At 30.8% G+C, this 20442-nt stretch overlaps 1 protein-coding gene across 1 annotated transcript in view; it reads left to right on the top strand.

The window, feature by feature from the left end:
• Window positions 1-20105, top strand: part of LOC143192947 (neuroligin-4, Y-linked) — an 808161-nt gene extending 788056 nt beyond the window's left edge. The window contains exon 11 of the mRNA XM_076398803.1: window positions 16446-20105. Coding sequence (XP_076254918.1) covers window positions 16446-17500 — 1055 coding nt within the window. The 3' untranslated portion in view covers window positions 17501-20105. The remainder of the gene's footprint in view (window positions 1-16445) is intronic.
• Window positions 20106-20442: the final 337 nt, after the last annotated feature.

The following is a 20442-nucleotide window of genomic DNA, read 5'->3' as shown; positions in this document are numbered from 1 at the left end:
TAAAGCGAAACCATTAAGTAGTTTTGTACTTAAATATAACATCTCTTTAGCCTCTAGATAGCAATCCTTATTTTACTAATTATTTCTTATTTTAGTCTGTTGTTTTTATTCTAAATAGAAACAATCAAATTGAGCACATAAAATTATGATGAATCTCTAACTTTATATTAAATTTAAATAGGTTTATTCATATCTTGTATACTTGATGTAAGTCTATATATAATAGCCAATGCACGCCGTATCTGAAGTCGAATATACTGCCAAATGCAGTTTGTAAAAATGTAAAATTCGTTTTAAGCTCAGAGCGAATTTGTCATTCTTATTTTACCCTAGTTAAAAAGAGATATTGGAGCATGTAACCAATCAATCTATAAAATTTTATTTGTGTTCTTAGCGATCAACCTAAGTAATGATAATTAGAGGTTATAAACCGGCAAACGTTGAAAGGCAAAACTCCAATTTGACGCGGCAACATTGCGACGTGCTGATGTTATACATTTTGATGACGTGCATAGACTGTTTTATTGGAATTAAATCGAGGGAAACGCCCAAATTTTAAAGGCACGTACAAAGTTTTCACATATTTTTTAAACTAAAATAATCAGATATTTATGTATGATGTTATTGGTAAACTGATGCTTATCCTTAAACGATTCAGTTTGCTTTTTAAACACTAACCATATCATATGAGAAGCCGTAGAAATATTGCAGTCAACTCGCGGGTTTGGTTCCCGGCGGGGACAACGACTTTTCATTATTGTTCTAGTTTAGTTGGAACATTTGATTATAACGAATTGAAAATAAGGTTTTTGTATATTTTTATTTAGTTACTACAAGTCTGTAACCCTCAGTGCTAAAAGTAATGAAATCGTACTTCTCCTGCAACGAGAGTACCGGGTTCAATACCATTTATTTCCAATACCATTCATTTTATATTTATCCATTTCCATAGCGAAGAGAGTGGATAACAAAGACCTAACCAACCCAGTCACACTAATAAGCTGACTGAGTAAGATCGGAAATTTTCTGGGAGGACTCAAATCGACAGACTAAATGAAACTAACCCCACTGCAGATAAATCCTAGTTGACAGAAGGAATATTAAAATAAAGCGAAACCATTAAGTAGTTTTGTACTTAAATATAACATCTCTTTAGCCTCTAGATAGCAATCCTTATTTTACTAATTATTTCTTATTTTAGTCTGTTGTTTTTATTCTAAATAGAAACAATCAAATTGAGCACATAAAATTATGATGAATCTCTAACTTTATATTAAATTTATAGGTTTATTCAAATCTTGTATACTTGAAGTAAGACTATATATAATAGCCAATGCACGTCGTATCTGAAGTCGAATATACTGCCAAATGCAGTTTGTAAAAATGTAAAATTCGTTTTAAGCTCGGAGCGAATTTGTCATTATTATTTTACCCTAGTTAAAAAGAGATATTGGAGCATGTAACCGATCAATCTATAAAATTTTATTTGTGTTCTTAGCGATCAACCTAAGTAATGATAATTAGAGGTTATAAACCGGCAAACGTTGTAAGGCAAAACTCAAATTTGACGCGGCAACATTGCGACGTGCTGATGTTTTACATTTTGATGACGCGCGTAGACTGTTTTATTGGAATTAAATCGAGGGAAACGCTCAAATTTTAAAGGCACGTACAAAGTTTTCACATATTTTTGAAATTAAAATAATCAGATATTTATGTATGATGTTATTGGTAAACTGATGCTTATCCTTAAACGATTCAGTTTGCTTTTTAAACACTAACCATATCATATGAGAAGCCGTAGAAATATTGCAGTCAACTCGCGGGTTTGGTTCCCGGCGGGGACAACGACTTTTCATTATTGTTCTAGTTTAGTTGGAACATTTGATTATAAGGAATTGAAAATAAGGTTTTTGTATATTTTTATTTAGTTATTACAAGTCTGTGACTACATATTAATCGCGCTATATGACATTTGAAGGAATGAACAAGAGATGTATGTATACATTGTCTCACCTGGACAGCGTACAGTTGTAAAACTATATATATTGATGATACCTTCGTCTGCCAATTTATGTTTGTTAACTGCACCTTTACTGAACTGTGATACTTGTACTCAAACTCCAGTAATGTGCAGGCTAAACATGTTTTCAATAACTTGGATCTTCCCACTTTTTGATATATATACGTATATCTGGCGGAGTGAAATTTTCGTGATAATAGGCGCGATAAACTAAAAACACTATTATTTGGAGCCTCGTCTCAATCGAGATTATTTCCGCGTTTAATTCATAAATTCAATTCTTGCTTCACATTGCATTTGGAGCAACAGAAATCGTTCAGAATGAGTATTGTGGTAATATTGATTTTCAATAACTGATTCTGATCCAAAATTTTTCAATCCACTTTATAGATGACCAGCCGCAACATAATAACACACGCTAGCTATTCAGTCAAATTGGGCAGATGGAGGAGAGATAAATTGTGGCAATTTTGGGAGCATTTTTGCAAAGTCATAACCAGTTGACATAGTTGTTCAATACCGTTTCTAATAGATAGCAAAACGAGAACTGCAATTTTATCATTAAACCAGATAACCTCCCACAAGAAGAGCATGTAGGAACATGCAATGTACCAATTGTTAATGAAATTGCAATTGTTATAGCTGGAGACCCATTTGAACGTCGATATATATGTCTACAACACAGATACACACTTATTTTCACATATTTTAATCAAAACAGCCCAAAAAGTTACAATCAATAAAAAAACTCTGTCGGATCTGCAAGTATGCATATAAGCTTTTAACCGACTTCAAAAAACGAAGAGGTTCTATGTTAGGCTTTTTCTTTTGTGTACTTTCGTCGATTTCTCCGTCAATTATGGACCGATTTTCAAAATTATCTGCCGAACAATACAATAATAATAATATAATTTTGTGAAACATATACAATATTAAATTACCAACTGTTTAGGTTAAGGCACCGACTTAAAAGTGAGTGAGTTTGCAGTAGTTAAAATAATATTTTAAATAGATACATAGGTTTGGTTTGGTAGGTATTAAGCTAAATTGGGTGTATAGAGTAGAATATAAAATATGTGTAGCAGATAGGTTAAATAAGATATGTGTTTATTTCTATTTAGTTATTACAACGATTATTATGTACATATTTTATATTAAAACGTTTTTTTTGTGTTAAAAATCTAAGTTTGATCATTTTTAAATTTTAATGAATTTTTATACTTATTTTTACCTTATTTATTTTTTGAGGTTTGTTCAATTTGTTTATTAAAATATTTTTTAGAGATGTAGGTACATATGGTACTTTTTTTTATCATCCAAGGATTTTGATATTTAACCAAGAAGGACTGATATTCGCGGAGATACGCAAATCTAATGCTACATATGAATGAAAGCTGCAATACTATATCCTGCTTCCGTACTCATTATGTTATATCATATTTATAACGTGCAGTTACAAATGGGACTTCACATTGCGGCTTATTAACATACAACCAGAACGGCGCAATATTTTATAATTTTAAATCTGGCTTATCTAGGAATGAGAATTTTCAGCGGTTACACTTCGGAGACGTTCCGTTGATTTACGTCCTCGGGGACGTCAAGATAAAACTGACACGCTCGGTAAAGCTAAGTCTAACGCCTCTGTTTCTACATCGAATTAACGAGAGAATATTCCAAGGGCTTTAATTAACATTATTTGTGCAATAATAAATTAAAAAAGATAAAATGAAATGGGCGCCTTGCGAATATCAAATTAAAAGCACGAACTGATGTTATGCCTTTAAAATTTATCAAGAAAATAGTTAATTTTATAAAAAATAGTATTTCAGAAATATATTTTTGTCTAATTGTCTTTGAGGAAATTAAAACTAAATTAAAGACGTTTCTGATAGTCTAAGGGCCAGCGACGTTTTTGAGAGATAATTTCAGGTAAGTTGATCATTTGACATATCATTTCTTTCATTCTCTTGGTCAGCACCCGGACTATCTAGCTGGCGGCAAGCTTTAATATTGATATAATCGATGTTAAGCCTATCAAAAGTCATTACAAAGTTATCCATTCTTAATTAATTTAAAAATTGAGTATTTTTACCTGTACAGATACGACGCGCACTGGTAAACTTAACACCTACCCCCAGCCAGATCAATCGGGTGTTGACCGAGAGAGTGAAACAGATCAAATGTCAAAAGATTCTCTACGTTGCTAGCTCCCGTACTATAAGATTGGTAAAAATTTTGCTATGTTCCCACATCAACTTTGACTTTTGGTTTATTTTGGCTTTGATATATAAGAAAATTCTAATTGAGGTAAAATAATTAAACAAAATAACTTATCAAATATAATTTATTTTAGCATTGTAATACACCTAATGCATAATGATCGAAAGATATACACTATAGTTAATTATAGAGTTACAATAGTTTATAGGTTAGAGTTTTATTATGTGAGATTTTTGTTATATGTACATTCATCTCTTTTCAACATCACCTCTGAGATAAAATTCTTGCCGTGGTTTTTATGTAGTAAGGGCCTCTGGAATTCTAATCTACCTAATTAACAATTGTATAACATACAATGTGTTTTACTTTATTATAGAGAATATTTACCTTTTAACATTTAACTCTTGATTACTGCACCCTTCATTAATGTTTTTCCTTGTCAAATCGTTTTGATATATACTATCGGTTACTACCTATGTACACTTTCGTTCATAGAACTAGAGCACTTTATTTAAGCACTGCAGCCTCCTTAATGCATTTGCTGGATCGGCAAGACAATTAGTATTAATTTTCTCCTGATACCAATCAACTAAATTCTCATGCATATACTCAATTGAATATTGTACACACGCTGCAATTTTTTTTTTCGATTTTCTAGAGTTATATAGTAATTATAACCACACTCAGCTTTCGTTGTTTCCACCATTATTCCACGTCCCGAGATCATAATTCAGTCAGTATTAATTTTCGAGCGACTGTTCATGTCAATAAATAAATTTTTCATTCTGCCCAACACTTTTTCACAATTCCACAACTTGTAAATTTATTCTTCTAAGTTTCCTGATAGAAGTTTATCCAGACTAAAGCGGCTACAATAGCAAGGTTTCTTTCCACATATCCAAAATGTTCTTTTTTGTATATCCTTTTCAACCGGCATGTCCATTGTAGTAATTTCTAACTACATATCAGTTCCAATGGATTGCAATGATGAAAGATGAAGAGAGAAAGTCGTAATAATCTGTGGCCATATAGGTTAGCCATCCAATATACTGCGTAACTTTTTTAGGTATATTACTAAAAGTATAAATTACGTAAAATGCAATAAAATATTTAACAATTTGAAATAGTTCACTCTTTAAAGTATCTTCAAAATTTAATTTATCTTTTGCAGCCATTACTTAATTATGGCCTTCATCGATCCACTTATTTTTTTTACCAATGTGCTATGATATGATGCATTATCCATAACAATAACTGACAGCTTATCCAAGTTCTTTAACACAAGATTTTCAAACCCCAGTAAAAGCATGTTATGGTTTATTTCTCCATGGCAGTCGCTTTTCTACTTGGAGGTAAACATAACTATGCCATAGGATTAAATCCATTCCTATTTCCAGTGTAAAGAACAATATATCTGCAATGAATGATTGAAAACATGTTATGACTAAAAAACCAAAAAACTTTTACCTCTTTAGCGTCTTTCGGAGTCAATCTATGTCCCGTTTTGAAATATCCGTGTTTCGTTTAGAAACACATATTGAAATAAATATCTGCCCATTAGACTCTTCTCACTTAAGAATCTTCTATAGTTGTATTAAATTATGTTTATAGAACAAGAACTACTCCTTGTTTTTAGATATTTCGGCGATTTAAGGCGATCTTGATTGGTCACGTTTATCCTATGAGAGCGGTTTCTTTTCAGTGACTCCAAAATTATATTGTTTTTAGTTTTTTGAGACATCTTAATCACAGCGTATTTATTAATATTTAATGCAGCTGCAACACGCTGAAAATATTTCGAATAAATAAACAGCAACTAACATATAATAACATATAATAGTGTGAATACTAATCTCCCTAATGCATTTTATTGGCAAGAGGGAACCTCCAATCTGTTTCTGACCGACTACAATATTAAATACTTAAATATTAAACAGTGATTTGAAGTTTATCAAAACAAGAACAATGCCAAAACGACGTTTGCTTGTTCATAACCTATATTTGTTATCATTAATGTTTTAAAGAATTTTTCAGTCATTTGAAAGCCAGAAGAATTTCGTAGCCTGATTCTATTACATCTTTGGATGCATTAGACAGCATTTTATCATCTATTATTTAATTAAAATAAAATTAATGCAAAAAATACGGTTTGATTTCAAAAATAATATAATAACGTGACGTGTCTACTGTTACATAGAATATACCACATTTTTAGTCCTAATAGAATAAAAAAGACGCAAAATAAAAATATATGGAAATAATAAATGAGCTTGTGTTGTTCTTTTCTTAACTTACATGAAACTTCGTCAACGGATTTTGCTCCGATTTTAATTATGGATTCGAACGAAAAATTGTTAATTCTCGCTAAATTAAGTGGAATTTCATGCATATTTCTTATCCAAATTTGGATCATCGCCCTAAATGTTCGAATGAAGATGCAAATGTCTTAGTTACTTTTAATTTGGTTATTGGTAAGTTTAAGACTAAGTAATCGCTAAACCAGTAGTGTTAAGAAGTTTCCTTACCGAATGGTTCGATGTAAAGCTATAAGTCTTAATTTATTCGTTTTAATTTTTTTTTTAATTTGAAGAATTATTACGAAAAATTGGTACGATATATTTTATTTAAAGTATAATCCATCGATGGAGATATATCGATGAAGATATCCACGAATCGACCCAATTTTTAGTATTTTTATAAGAGGTGAAACACTGCTTAAGCAGGTAACGACTTACATGTCGGAAGACGTTTCAGTCAGAAGGAGCAAGGTCTGGAGATTACGACTGGTGGGGTACCACTGATTTAAATATTTTCAAGTATGTTTTCACTGGTTGAGCAATATGCGGTCGAGCGTTGTTATGCTAAAGAATAACATTGTTGCGTCTTTGCTTCTACTTCAGCCGTTTCTCGCGAAGTGCTCATTGCAAAGTTGCTCGTACTCATTGAAGACATCATAAACATAATTTAGCTGCTTATAGTAAACATAACAGGTCAATTGAAAAGTCACCGGTCTACAATAGTAAAACACATTTTTTTAGCAAAATATTTTCTTTTATTCAGCATAATTCCCTTCAAGGGTGATACACTGATTATAGCGATCTTCCAACTTTTCGATACCATTTTTGTTGTACGATTTGTTCAAAATAAGCCTCAGTTTCAGCAATCACCTCTTCATTCGACGAAAGTTTCTTCCCGACGAGCATTCTTTTGAAATCTGAGGATAGGAAATAGCCGCTGGGGGCCCAATTCATGGATTTTTGCCATCGTTTTCACTGTCTTGTGACACGGTGCATTGTCTTGCTGAAGTAGCACTTTCTTTTCTTCAAATGCGGCTGTTTTTCGGCGATTTGGTCCTTCAAACCATCCAACAAAGCTATGTAATAGTCGCTGTTGATGGTCCTTCCTTTTTCAAGGTAGTCAATGAAAATTATTCCATGCGCATCCCAAAATACAGTTTTCCTACGCTTTGGAGCGTGTTCAATGAAATGATAGAGCCATGTTTCATCCATTGTCATATTGACGCAAAAATTCGGGTTTATTACGCTAAATCACTTTCAAACACTGCTCCGAATCATCAACTCGTCATTGTTTTTGGTCAAAAGTAAGCTCGCGCGGCACCCGCTTTGCACAGAGCTTTCTCATACCCAAATATTCGTGAATGATATGATATACATGTTCAGTTGATATCTTTAAAACATCTGCTATTTCATTCAATTTCAATTTACGTTCATTCAAAATTATTTTGTGGATTTTTTAAATGTTTTCATCGGTAACAAGTTTTTGCTTCAACTGTATTTTTTCCCTTCAAAAAGCAATATTTTATAAAAACATACGGATATAATTCTAGTATCGCCATATATGTGTCAGTGCGGGGACTTTTCAATTAACCTGTTGTCAAACACAGAGCGTTAGCTTGAAACCATGGATACTGGCCTTTGATATTAGTGATGATTCATAATCAAGCAGTGTCCATGATTTTTGGCTTTGGGAAAAAGCTTTCCGATTTCTTCGTTGAAGCATCGATACGATACAAAATATCGAAGCTTTTGGATTAGTCCTATGCTCTTCAAGCAATTGTAAATGATTTATTGTGTTACTCTCAACAATTCTTCATATTTCTTCTGCGTCAGTTACCTTTTTCTCCAAATTGAGGCTAAAATTTAAACGTTCCGCAAAGGCCACTTACTCTGTACATGTTATGATATATTCAACGCATTAAAAATAATTTTTGTTCGCAGTTCGACGAAATGAAAAATAATTAAAAGTGAAGCCTTCAACATGAAGTTGGTTACAAATGTACTCTATACAATTTAATACACAGTAACACCATCTATGTTAAATGTTATTCTGCAATATATTATTACTAAAAATATATTATTCATTATTTGAAAAGGTAAGATTTTCTTGTCTTCTTTTACTCTCTTAGTGCTTTAGAGCTAGCACTAAAAATCTAAGCGCTAAGAAATAAATAAATACCCTTAATATTTTTCTATATAAAGGATAAATGTATCAGTAACTCCATAATAGTCGTATTTGAATTACCAGGCACAAATTTGTTTCTCTTGTCTCGAAATCAAACCAAACCAAGTCATTTAAGAGCTAAACAATAAAACTTGCCTAAAGGCTATTTTAATTAACAGAAAGTGAAACAAAATAACATTTTATTTATGTTACAGAAACGACAAAGCGATCAAAGGCAATATTTTCCCAGATAAAAGTATTGCATGACAAATGGCTTAAACCGGCAAAAATTCCGATAAAATAATGTAAAAATTTTACGAACAACATGCTGTACATCACCACGCCCCTCGGACATTCTGCTTGTCCCCTTGAAAATCGTAAATTTGTATAACACATTGAATTTGAAACACACAAAAAATGGAATAACTTCATAAAATGACGATTTTATTGTTTTTTATTTGATACGATTTGTTACGTATATGATAAAGTTTTGTACGCACTTTTTTTATAGAATTTGTTGGAAATTATATGAATTGTGGCAAATCATTCATAAATAGATTCTCTACATTAGTCGATCTCCATTCTGTGAACTTAATACCATGACCGTGGTTGGGAGCCCATATTGAGCAATAGATTAAATCTAGATATGCCCTAGTTGGTAAAAAGGAGACTGTAAAATATCCAAAAAATGAGTATAACTTAAATCAATATGACAGTCATTAAGTTGATAAAGTGAGTTTATAAATGAATTCACATTCACATCATTGTCTACTGTAAAAATGATATAAAAGTTAAATGAGATAGAATAAAAATCTTAACTGTATATCTTTAAATTTTTTGATAGTAATGGAAAGTAAGACATATTTAACTGGTATATATATATATATATATATATATATATATATATATATATATATATATATATATATATATATATATATATTTAAAATGCATATACAAGTGACGCCATTATATTTAAGAAATTAAAAATAAGTATTACGTGAGTACAAGAAAGATCTATTTATTAACCTTTTTTTATTTACTATCAGTAAATAAATAATCAAAATTTTAAACTTGGTTTTTGATTTTAATTAGTCTTGAATACATTAAATAGGGTTTAATTTAATTCATATTAGTTTATCAAAATATATAAAAGCTATGAGTTAAATCTAATTAATAGTAAGTTTTACGTTCATAGTAGATTTTTTTAGTTCATAAAATAACCTTATATCATACAATGTATATTGTATACTTTCCGTGTAATATGGTGTTACCGATACAAACTTGTATAGTATGAACTTCATTCTAAGTATTTATGAACTTCATTCACCAATTTTAATGATTGCAGTTTGTAAAAATACAAAAATTTAGAGCACATATTTAATGAATAAAAACAGATAGAATGATGTCTTCTGCGTCAAAACATGTAACCGAAACCATCAATAAAATACTGGTGGGCCATGTTGCCAAACGTCTGCAAAATTGTTCATAATTAGTGATAATAATTAGATGTTATAAACCGGCAAGCCTTGTAAACCAAAAGTTCAAAACCAAAAATTCGATGCGGCAACATAGCGACATTCTGGCGTCATAATTTTTGGTGGCATGCATTGGCCTTTTTATTGCACAAACTATATTTATAATAACAAAGTCTTCATACCTGAAGACTCAATAATATCCAAAATTATATTAACATCTTAACAATTTTCAAGGCAATCAGTTTTTATGTTTTTTTTTCTTTACTAAAAATAAATGTATTATATTTGTGTTTTTGTTTCTTTACATAAAATAACTGTTCTCATTTGATATTACTTCTATTGTTTAATTTGAAGAATCAATGACTTTTAGAAATTTATGGTGATGCCATCGCATTATATCTCAATTGCTGGTTTCCATTTATTAGTTCACTAATTAACAGAAAATACCATTTAGAACCCTTTCAAAATCGCTGATACGTTGACTGTCAGGTAAAAAAGAAATGACTGGCGGTAAAAGGTTCATCTGTTATGAGAATTCCCGGCGAAAATAGTCATGAGCTAGTGTAAGAAACAACAATGTTTATTCGTGTCAACCATCTCAATGTAGAAGCGGCCAAAAAATTCATGGCCATAAAGTCTTGTTGGAGGTGCGTATGGTGGGATCGACAAAGTGTAAGATGATAAAACTGAACGGAATTGTCACTGCGCTTCCAAAACTGTGTCTTCCGGCGTCAGTTGAATAAATTGAACGATTTCACAATAATGCACAAAAAACACGGTTGCAGCTCGAGTAGGAAGTTCTGACGCACCCAGCGTACTCGCCAGACACTGCATATTTTGATTACTATTTACTCAAATCTATGCAGAATGGATTGGGTGTCAAAGGTTTTGGAAATGCTAAAGATACGATATCGCTATGCCAAAAGGTTATACAAAGTTGATAATGATGGAATATACGTTGATTAATATATATTCTAACAATTTTCGGAGGTAAATGTTGACGCGGAATATCTAATGTCTCACAGTGTTGCATCCACGCAGTAGCCCTGATGGAATAAGAAAAATGTTTTCTAATATCAGCTTATGTTTTTTTTTCTAAATGGAATACTCAAATGTTAATGAAATTGATTTTGGTAAAAATAACAATATTAATATTTGATGCGTATGAAAAATTGAGATCCCTCAGGTTTCATCAACTATATCCCAAAACTAGCATCATTATAATAACACAAAATCCCTAATTTAACAAAATAACGAAAATATCATATAACTTGTAGCGACCTTGAGGCATGTCGAATTTTACATAGTGGAATAACGGTCTACAAAATACCCAGAAATATAATCCCAGATGTTGAACACGGGTGGAGTGCCAGCAGCGCCAACTAGAACCCGATAACGAATAGCTGGCAACCCCGGGACGTTTATCTGGGATGTTATTGAAGGGTATTTCCAATCATTGAGTAACGGACTATCGTTTGGTTTAGACGTGCCACCATCGACTGCCCAAGCCTCGTCTCCAGGTAACACCGCTGCCATCCGTTTTATCTATTTTGTATTTTCCACATTTTTTATATTGGCAATAAATAACGGTCACATAATGCAAACACCAGTGTTTCATTTCGTTTTACCTCCATTCACCGAGCCATATCATTTACCCTAAAAACTTAAGTCAATCCAACTTATATGAATTATTATGAATAAATAGCTTTTCAAACTAAATAATATTTAAAATTTCGCATCAATCCTAATAAATAAATAGACACAGAAAATACAAAATATGATCCTCATTTTATATTAACATGTAGTATATGATATAAAGGTATGCGATTTTTTTTCAATTCACCATTATTTTAAGTGGGGTTTTGTTTGAATATGTTTCCAGATCGCAGAAAAATATTTCTCGTGTCGGATTCTACCCATACAAAAAGAAATGAAAGACATACATTTGTAAAAATATTATCTAAATCTTTTAGGTTAGTCGCGTCACTGATTTTCCATTATACGGATTCCCGGAAAGATATTTTCGTATACTCCTTTTAGAAGCCTGCACGCAGAATGTTTTTGTGCTGAACTGCGAACGTAAAATTAAGCTGGTTATATTAAATCTTCACTGAATAATGATACGCCACTTTCGACTACACTTTACGATTTCGTGAAAACATGATTATAGTTTACGAATTTTGACCACTTGATTATACTGCAACTCGTCGTATTATCACACAAAGTTTAGCATCACTTTCCCGGAAAGCGAACTTCGTAAAACGCGAGTTTGAAAACTTGCTAATTACCTTCAAGTTTTGCTTTAAAAACGATTTTACAAATTGCCCATCGCTATGAATAATCAAAGCAATTTGTGTTATTCATAATTGTCGAAAGTTCTAAAACAAAATAAAACGTTGAAGTGCAATCACGCTTTAAAATTATTTGTAAACAAACTTGAATGGAAATATTTGTTCCAAATACTAACATTTTCGTATTTTTACATCAATAGAAATATTTTGTTCTTGTTACTAATAAGATTTCTAAAAACTCAAAATTATGAAAGACTATTATATATATCAGTCTGATCTTGAAATGCTATATTTTAAAACTTTTAAAAAATAACTTTTTATACTATTATACATTTTAATCTGATACTTACAAACTAGTGTTTATCTGTATTGGACTTACGGCTTAACATGGACTCATGGTTATCGAGATTAAACGTAAAGACTGACGAGTAACTTCCGGAGAAATTATTCCATAAGACATTCGGTCTTATTAAACCTGCTGGCGTAACCGCGATGATTTTTGTTGTCGGATTATACACTCTTGCCGTAAGGGCAATCAAAATTATATACAATCAAAAGCATACATTTAGAACTATGCTCTTATAACATTCCAGGTGGCGACTGACAGAATAGTACACAAATATTCCTGTTACCTTGACCACCATACCAACCGGCAAGGCGGCAATTACAATTTATTTATCAATATATAAACGTTACATTATAAAGTGATATTTAATTTTTGTAAAATATATATAATAATATCCCAAAAAGCATTTAAATTTAAAGTGCATTTTACTATAAAATAGGAGAAAAGAAAATAATAGGTATGAGAGCAAATAAAATTTATTTATAAATATATAACATAACAATAAATAAGCAACGTTAGTTTTTATATAGGAATGTACACAGAGTACATCGAGTGATATTGCTTTGAACTTTTACTTTCTCAGACTCAATTTGATTTGAAATATAACAAATTGACATTAAAATTGAACCCAATTCGCTAAGTTAAAATAATGTATATTCAGTGGTTTGACAGTATTCACAACTAAATCATTTATTTGTTATTGCCTGATATTTGAAACTGAAATCTGAACTATACAAGAACAATTAATAATATAATACTTAATATAAATTAAGGGAATAGAAATAACACAAAGGGCATAACCAAATAACTTCTTAACACTACCTATAAAGTATCAACACAATTAATAAGCTCACGTCATATGATATGTTATAATGATATAAAAACCAGTAATCCTTACATAATAGCTTTATATCAGATATAAGCAAGTCAGTGGTTCTAAAGTTTCAACATCAAAACTAAAATTGCAGCTTTCAGCTCTGTGGATTCAAGCATATATACACTATTTAGAAGGAATAATTCGGTTTAGCACATACGCCTTCTTGTTTATTGTTATTCTTCTTTTAATTACTCTGCGTAATCACATACATTTTATTGTAACAGATCTTGAATATTTTTAATTTTTTATGGGCAATAATCAAGTACATGTTACGATAGTACAGGAAGTAGTATTAGTTCAGCTCATTAAAATTAAAATTAGCAACTCATTTATGACTGACTAAACTCATTCAAGTTTATGAAAGGCACTAGCCTTAAAAAATCTAATATATTTGAATAAATGTAATAAACTATATGCACGTTTTAATAATAGCAATTGTTGTAATTGTGTTTGCTAAGTAAATAAATATTAAAATTAGGAAAAATTCAAATTAAAAAGTTATAATTTATTAGAAAATGTTATTACACGAAGTTAAAATAAAAGCAGCATGTTACAAGATATCCCGTTTATATAATAGAGAGATCATATTGAAATATATTTACAGAAAGTCTCAGCATCATATTTACATAAAGACTTGATATTATATGACATTGTTTACAAATAATCTAGGCTCAATATTTGCATACGTCATTCATATATTCATAACCTTCATAATGGAGACCATCATACTTTTTACTTGAAACAAAACACCAATAAATGTATCATCATTTTTACAGAATAAAGACTTATTTACCTATACTATTTTATAAAAATGCACTATTCCTTCTTTGTTTTTCAATCCTTCCACCTTTTTTTTTCTGTTTTCTCTAATGTAAAAAAATATATCATTATTAAAATAAATGTCTAATTATTACCAATTATTCTATTCTCGATGCAAGAACCTCATTAATTAACTACCTCCAGCTCTTGGTTGACGTTTTATACATTGGCTTGCATAGCCTAAAATTAATGAATCATTAGTACAATAATAATTACCTTTAGTATTACTTCTAGTAGAATTGTATATTATTTGTCTCTTACCTTAAGAATAATTTTCTGGCCTGCTATCATATGTTCTCAAAAACTGAAATTTTCTCCCAAATTTGTAATATTTTTTATTCAGACTTTAATATTCGTATTATGACTCTCAAAAAGATGGTTGCGGAATTTAATATTACTGTTAAAGCTATCCGTGTCCAAGAACAGATAACTTTTGTAATCTTTTTGAAATCTGCAGCTACTATGAAATAATTTCGCATATTATACTTATTCTATTAGATGTCATTGAAAATATTTTATTGTAAATTTCGCTGCCAACATTCCCACTATAGACAGAATTGATGCCCTTTGGATTTTAAAACTTTTAAAAATTTAACTTTATTTTCTGCAGTGTGTGCGTTAATTAGAAAGAATAGAACAACTTTATTATTATTATTGAATTATTATAATACAATTATTGATATAGCACAAAATCCAAATACTCTAGCTTTTTTGCGTTAATCTATAATGTATTCACTGTATCCATAAATTTTAAAATGGCTGAGTGAATAAGATGAAACTACAGGGTAGTGAACGAGACTCTATATGATTGGCTCATTCTGTGCAAGCCCATTTCAATAATCTATATCAGGTTGTGTTTAATATTTGCTAATTCTATGACGTTTTTACTGACTTAATAATTTCCTATATACGGTTGGGAAAATTTGGCGAAACTAAGACAACAAATTGCGCTTATGAAACTTATTAAACCCAGTTTCTGTTAGAATTATATGATATGATGAACCTACCTTATGAACCTATATTACAATATAAGATCTATAAAATATATAATCCATAAAGTCTATTCAAAGTTTTTTGTACATACGTCATCAAGATATTTAATGCATTGCCTGCTGCAATTTGCAAATTTGTTTTAGAATAAGACAATATTTTCCTTCTCATTTTATTCTAATTAAAAAGAGACACAATGCGGTCTGATTAGTTCGATCACGTAGACGAATGAGCTTGTCAAAGTAATCTGGTTATCAGACGCATGCAAAATCTTGAAAGTAATGGTGATAAGAGGTTATAACTGTAACCTATAAACTTTTGGGGCTGTGTAATTAACTGTAATTTTTAGATGTACTGTAATGTTAAAATAAATTATATTTGATAACATTTTTGATCAATTATTTTATTTAGATTTGAATTTTGTTGTATGTCAAAGGCAAACTAAACTAAAACTGTAGAGTTGATGCCGCAACATTACGACGTTTTGATGTCACAAATATATATTACGTATGTACAAAATAACTTTGAACATACTATATATGCTATAGCTTGTTCAATTCCTTGTAGTCTAAGAATATCCGTCAAACATGCACAAACTGTAGGCGGAAAAAAGCAATTAAAGCCGACTATGTGCTTACGTTAAACCGGATAGTTGCTTCAAAAAGTGCATTGGTATAGTGAAGTCTTTCACTTGTAAAATGGTAACGTCGCAAAATGACACGAAAACGGCTGACAATGCGTCGGTGAAAGTAGCTACTACTTCGCATGGCGATGGCATATAGATAATTAGAAAAGCTATATTGTTAACCTGTGTTTTATTAACTAAATATTTACATTTATTATCATATAAAGAAACTGGATTTTTTCCATATAATTGAATTTTCTTTATACTAATAACACAGAACACATTACTAATGTAAGTTTTCTTTTATTTCAGGAATGAAACCACGAATGAAAAATCATTTCCGCGCACACCAGCTTAGTGTATGGCTACGGCTGATACCAGAACTACACCGTGCAGGTATGGAGGACGTCGTCGCCCGACACAACCTATTCAGAAATCACAACAACGCCGACCTCTACGATGGTGCAGTTCGTCCCGACCCTTTATCCAGGGTTAGTTACTACGACCCGACAATGGAGCTAGTGAGGCGACGCCCGAACGCAACATTAAGCGCTTTAGACGTCCCAACGACCATTGATACCGTTGTTACTACGTGTATTAATGTTGCGCCATCCGGTAATTATAATCCGCAGGTTTATCAAACAAATCAGACGGATACTTTAGCAACATTGGAAGCAGCGGGATATGCCGCATACAGTACCGCATTAAGCGTAACAATAGCCATTGGGTGCTCTCTCTTAATATTAAACGTACTTATATTCGCCGGTGTTTATTATCAACGCGATAAAACAAGAATGGAAGTGAAAAACTTACAACAGCAACAAACTCGGAACCAACAAACTTTCGAAACCATATCCAAGCATCAGCATTATCACTTAGGCCATGGACAGAGCTCCAACATAATTGTTGATGTCGAACAAGACACGTCAGCTATGATTCTTGCCGCTAACGCCCAACAGGATTATCACGCAATGAGCAAAGTACAACAACATCTTTGTCCCACCAGTATCTCTAACACGCTGAAAGCACCACCACCAAGTCCGAATGTTATGCAAAACTGTATGACCCTACCGAAGAACGCATCGATGCAAAATTACAATTATACTCAAAGCGGATGCATGACACTACCAAAAAATGCCGCGTTGCTCAACAACACCGCTTGTGTCATCGCCGAGATGAAGCAACAACATGGAATTGCTCAACCTCCCAATGGTAACATACCTATGCCACTAACCGTACCAAAACCACCACCTCCACCACGAGCTAAAAGCCCCGAGAGTCAACCATTGCTGAGCTCGGGGCATAACAATACGACGAAAGGAAACATGAGATTGCCCCAGGCGGCTATGAGTGAGATGAGAGTGTGATAGTGCTTAGAGAATAATAGGTCTAGAAGCGAATATGGATTTGATGATTTTAGATTTTAGATTATAGTTGGTACGATGAGTTTTTATCAACGTTATCTTTTGTTTCTTCGTGCAAGTTCATTTTGTCTTTTAAACAACATTTGTAAATCAGAATTCATTATTCCAATTAAAAACAGTTTAGTTCTTATTACATGGACTGTCGAGACAAACCTCCGATATACATATAACCGAATTATGTAAAAAATCATATAAGAAAACTTAATTCAGTTAAACTACATCGATTAATTTCAAACGGAAACAATAATATAACAGACAATTTTGTGATATAATACAACATGAATCATCTGATTTATAATATGTTCTCGATCAATATGTCTCTGATTAATTTCTCACTGTATTATATAACTTTTAGTGTATATAAAATATATTGTCAAATATTCGACTTAACTAGGCTAGTTAGATAAATACATTATAAAGGTAATTCTTTACTACAATTAAGAATGATTTGTTTTCTAAAGAAATAAACGGATTTTCTAAAATGTCATGAAAAGTTGTGTTACACAGCTTTAATGTTTTAAAGTTTGACGTGTAAGTAAAAAACTAATCCTTATGTATATTATACAGGGCATAAAACACTTAAAATTGTAAGCATTTAGATTTATTTTGATAAATATAATCGTGTTTTCTATTATACGAAGAAATGCATACATATGTCCATATCAAAGAAAGTTTAAATCTTGTTTTTATTAATATTTATTGTTGTTCAATGAATTTTGTCACTTTTTTTGAATATTAATATGGTTTTCGAACTGCATCAAATTTGAGAACAAATAATCCAACTAACATTAAACAGCATTTCGAAAACAACATCATAAAAGGGTCTTTCAAATTTGATGACAATCTAAAGATATAGATACATTTTATAAATATAATTCGTTAATAGAGATGTAATTTATAAGATACGTTTTTCCCATTTCGGTTACTAATGTGGTTTGTTATAATTAAATTCATATTTTATTAATTGACAATATATGTTGAAGCGTTAATTATTGTTTATGTAAATACTAGAATAGCTATTTCTATACACGCCTCCTTGTTTTCTTTGAAATAAGAAATGATTATCTTTGTTATTGTACACGATGTTTATGTGCGAAATATTTTTGGACGTATTTCCTTTTTTAGGTAGTAGAATTTAGGAAAATACAATCAAATAATGATATTTTTAATGTTGTTTTTGTTTAGTTTCCTTATACTGTTAAAAAAACATCATCAATCCAAAATAATGCATTTTATTTTATTGAATCTTATAAATAACAATTGATTTTATTATACAGTAACGGTCATAAATGGATAAATTTTCAAATGATGAATAGTATCTTTTATCAGTTTTGCCGTAGTTCCTTTGCAGACCAATATAACTATGTGGAAGAATGAGTGAAAGATAATATTTTTCAAAGTTAATGTTAACCTGTTAATAATTTTTAAAACAAAAATAGTTTAATATCCTAATATTTGATTAATGTTCTATTACTTTATGTCTACAGATTATTAATACAATTAATGTACTAATCCTGATACTACAGCTAAAAATTCTCGATATTGAAATAAATATAACGATATTGAAAATAATTCCTTGAAATATTTTATCTCAATTAAATTACTTATAAGGTTATTCTCATTCTCTTATAAAATAACGATGACGTTTTTCTATAAAGATTACCATATGTTAAGAGGTTTTGTTATGCTTGCTTTGTGTCTGCAGGACTATACTAGGTCGAATATATAAATTAAGGAATCTATACATTTCATCAAATATATTAATAAATTTCTTATTTTGATTGCAATATTGTATAGTATAAATATGAACAGTTTCTCCACATATGACTGTTACTGTCTTTGTTTAATTTTTACTGTTACAATATTTATTTAGTATTCTCATTTGAGTAAAATATATTGTACATAAACAAAATAAATTCATTAAATTTTCATACATGTTAACTGCCGAAATTTTAGCATACACTTTTTTACTTAATATGAAGCAGTAGAAAAATGTGCCAAACATTTTCAAAGTGCATCGATTATTTGTGTCTGGACACTAGTCAAGTGTATAAAAGGACAATCTCGTACAGTTATGTGTTGAGACAAAGATTATCTAAACTATTCCATCAATTACTCATCTATGTTATACTAGCCGTTCATATACGTATACATAGATTTTCTATGTGCACTGATTTATAAGTTATTACATATTTTTATACATCTATATATTTATAGAGGTTTCTTGGTTCCAATTGCTACAATAGCTCCAATTCACATTTTCCTGAACGGTTAGTATGAACGTTCTCTAATCTTTTCCGATTTTGTTTCAAATTTCAACGAAAATTTAGTTTAAACTAACCATAAGTAAATATATATTACATGTATTTACCGATATACTTTAGAAACTTGTAAATATCACGTATTTTCGCTGAATTTTGGAACATGTTTATTGTGTTTGACTTATAAGGGTATGTTTAAATTGTTAAGCAGTTTTTATATGTCAAATACCATTAAGTTATATCTAAATTATAATGTGACACACTACATAACTATTAATAAAATCTAATAATATATTTTAATTGGTTTAATTTTTGTCCCCAAAATATCAATCGTGTGATTTTTGGAATATAAAATAATAGTCTTACCTAGCTTAGAAATTAGGTTAGGTACCGGATGTTTTTCGACATAATCCTCGTGTTGGACACTGGAAACTTGATAGAGCACAGGGGTGTTAACCGGTGGTAAACTATGGCCGAGATCTGTATTTAGGGTCAACAGCCAGACCAGATATCGAGTAAGTAGAATTAATAAGAATAACGAATTGGATAATATCTAGTTGTTTCCCACTAGATAGTATTACCAGGACTACATGCATGCAATTGGAGAAGATCATGCAAATATGA

This window comes from Rhynchophorus ferrugineus, unplaced genomic scaffold (genome assembly GCF_030347505.1).
Source record: "Rhynchophorus ferrugineus isolate W39M unplaced genomic scaffold, kcgeb_rfMv2 rfM3, whole genome shotgun sequence".
Taxonomy (NCBI): domain Eukaryota; kingdom Metazoa; phylum Arthropoda; class Insecta; order Coleoptera; family Curculionidae; genus Rhynchophorus; species Rhynchophorus ferrugineus.
The sequence above is the reverse complement of the archived record's forward strand: the minus strand, read 5'-3'. Positions and strand labels throughout refer to the sequence as shown.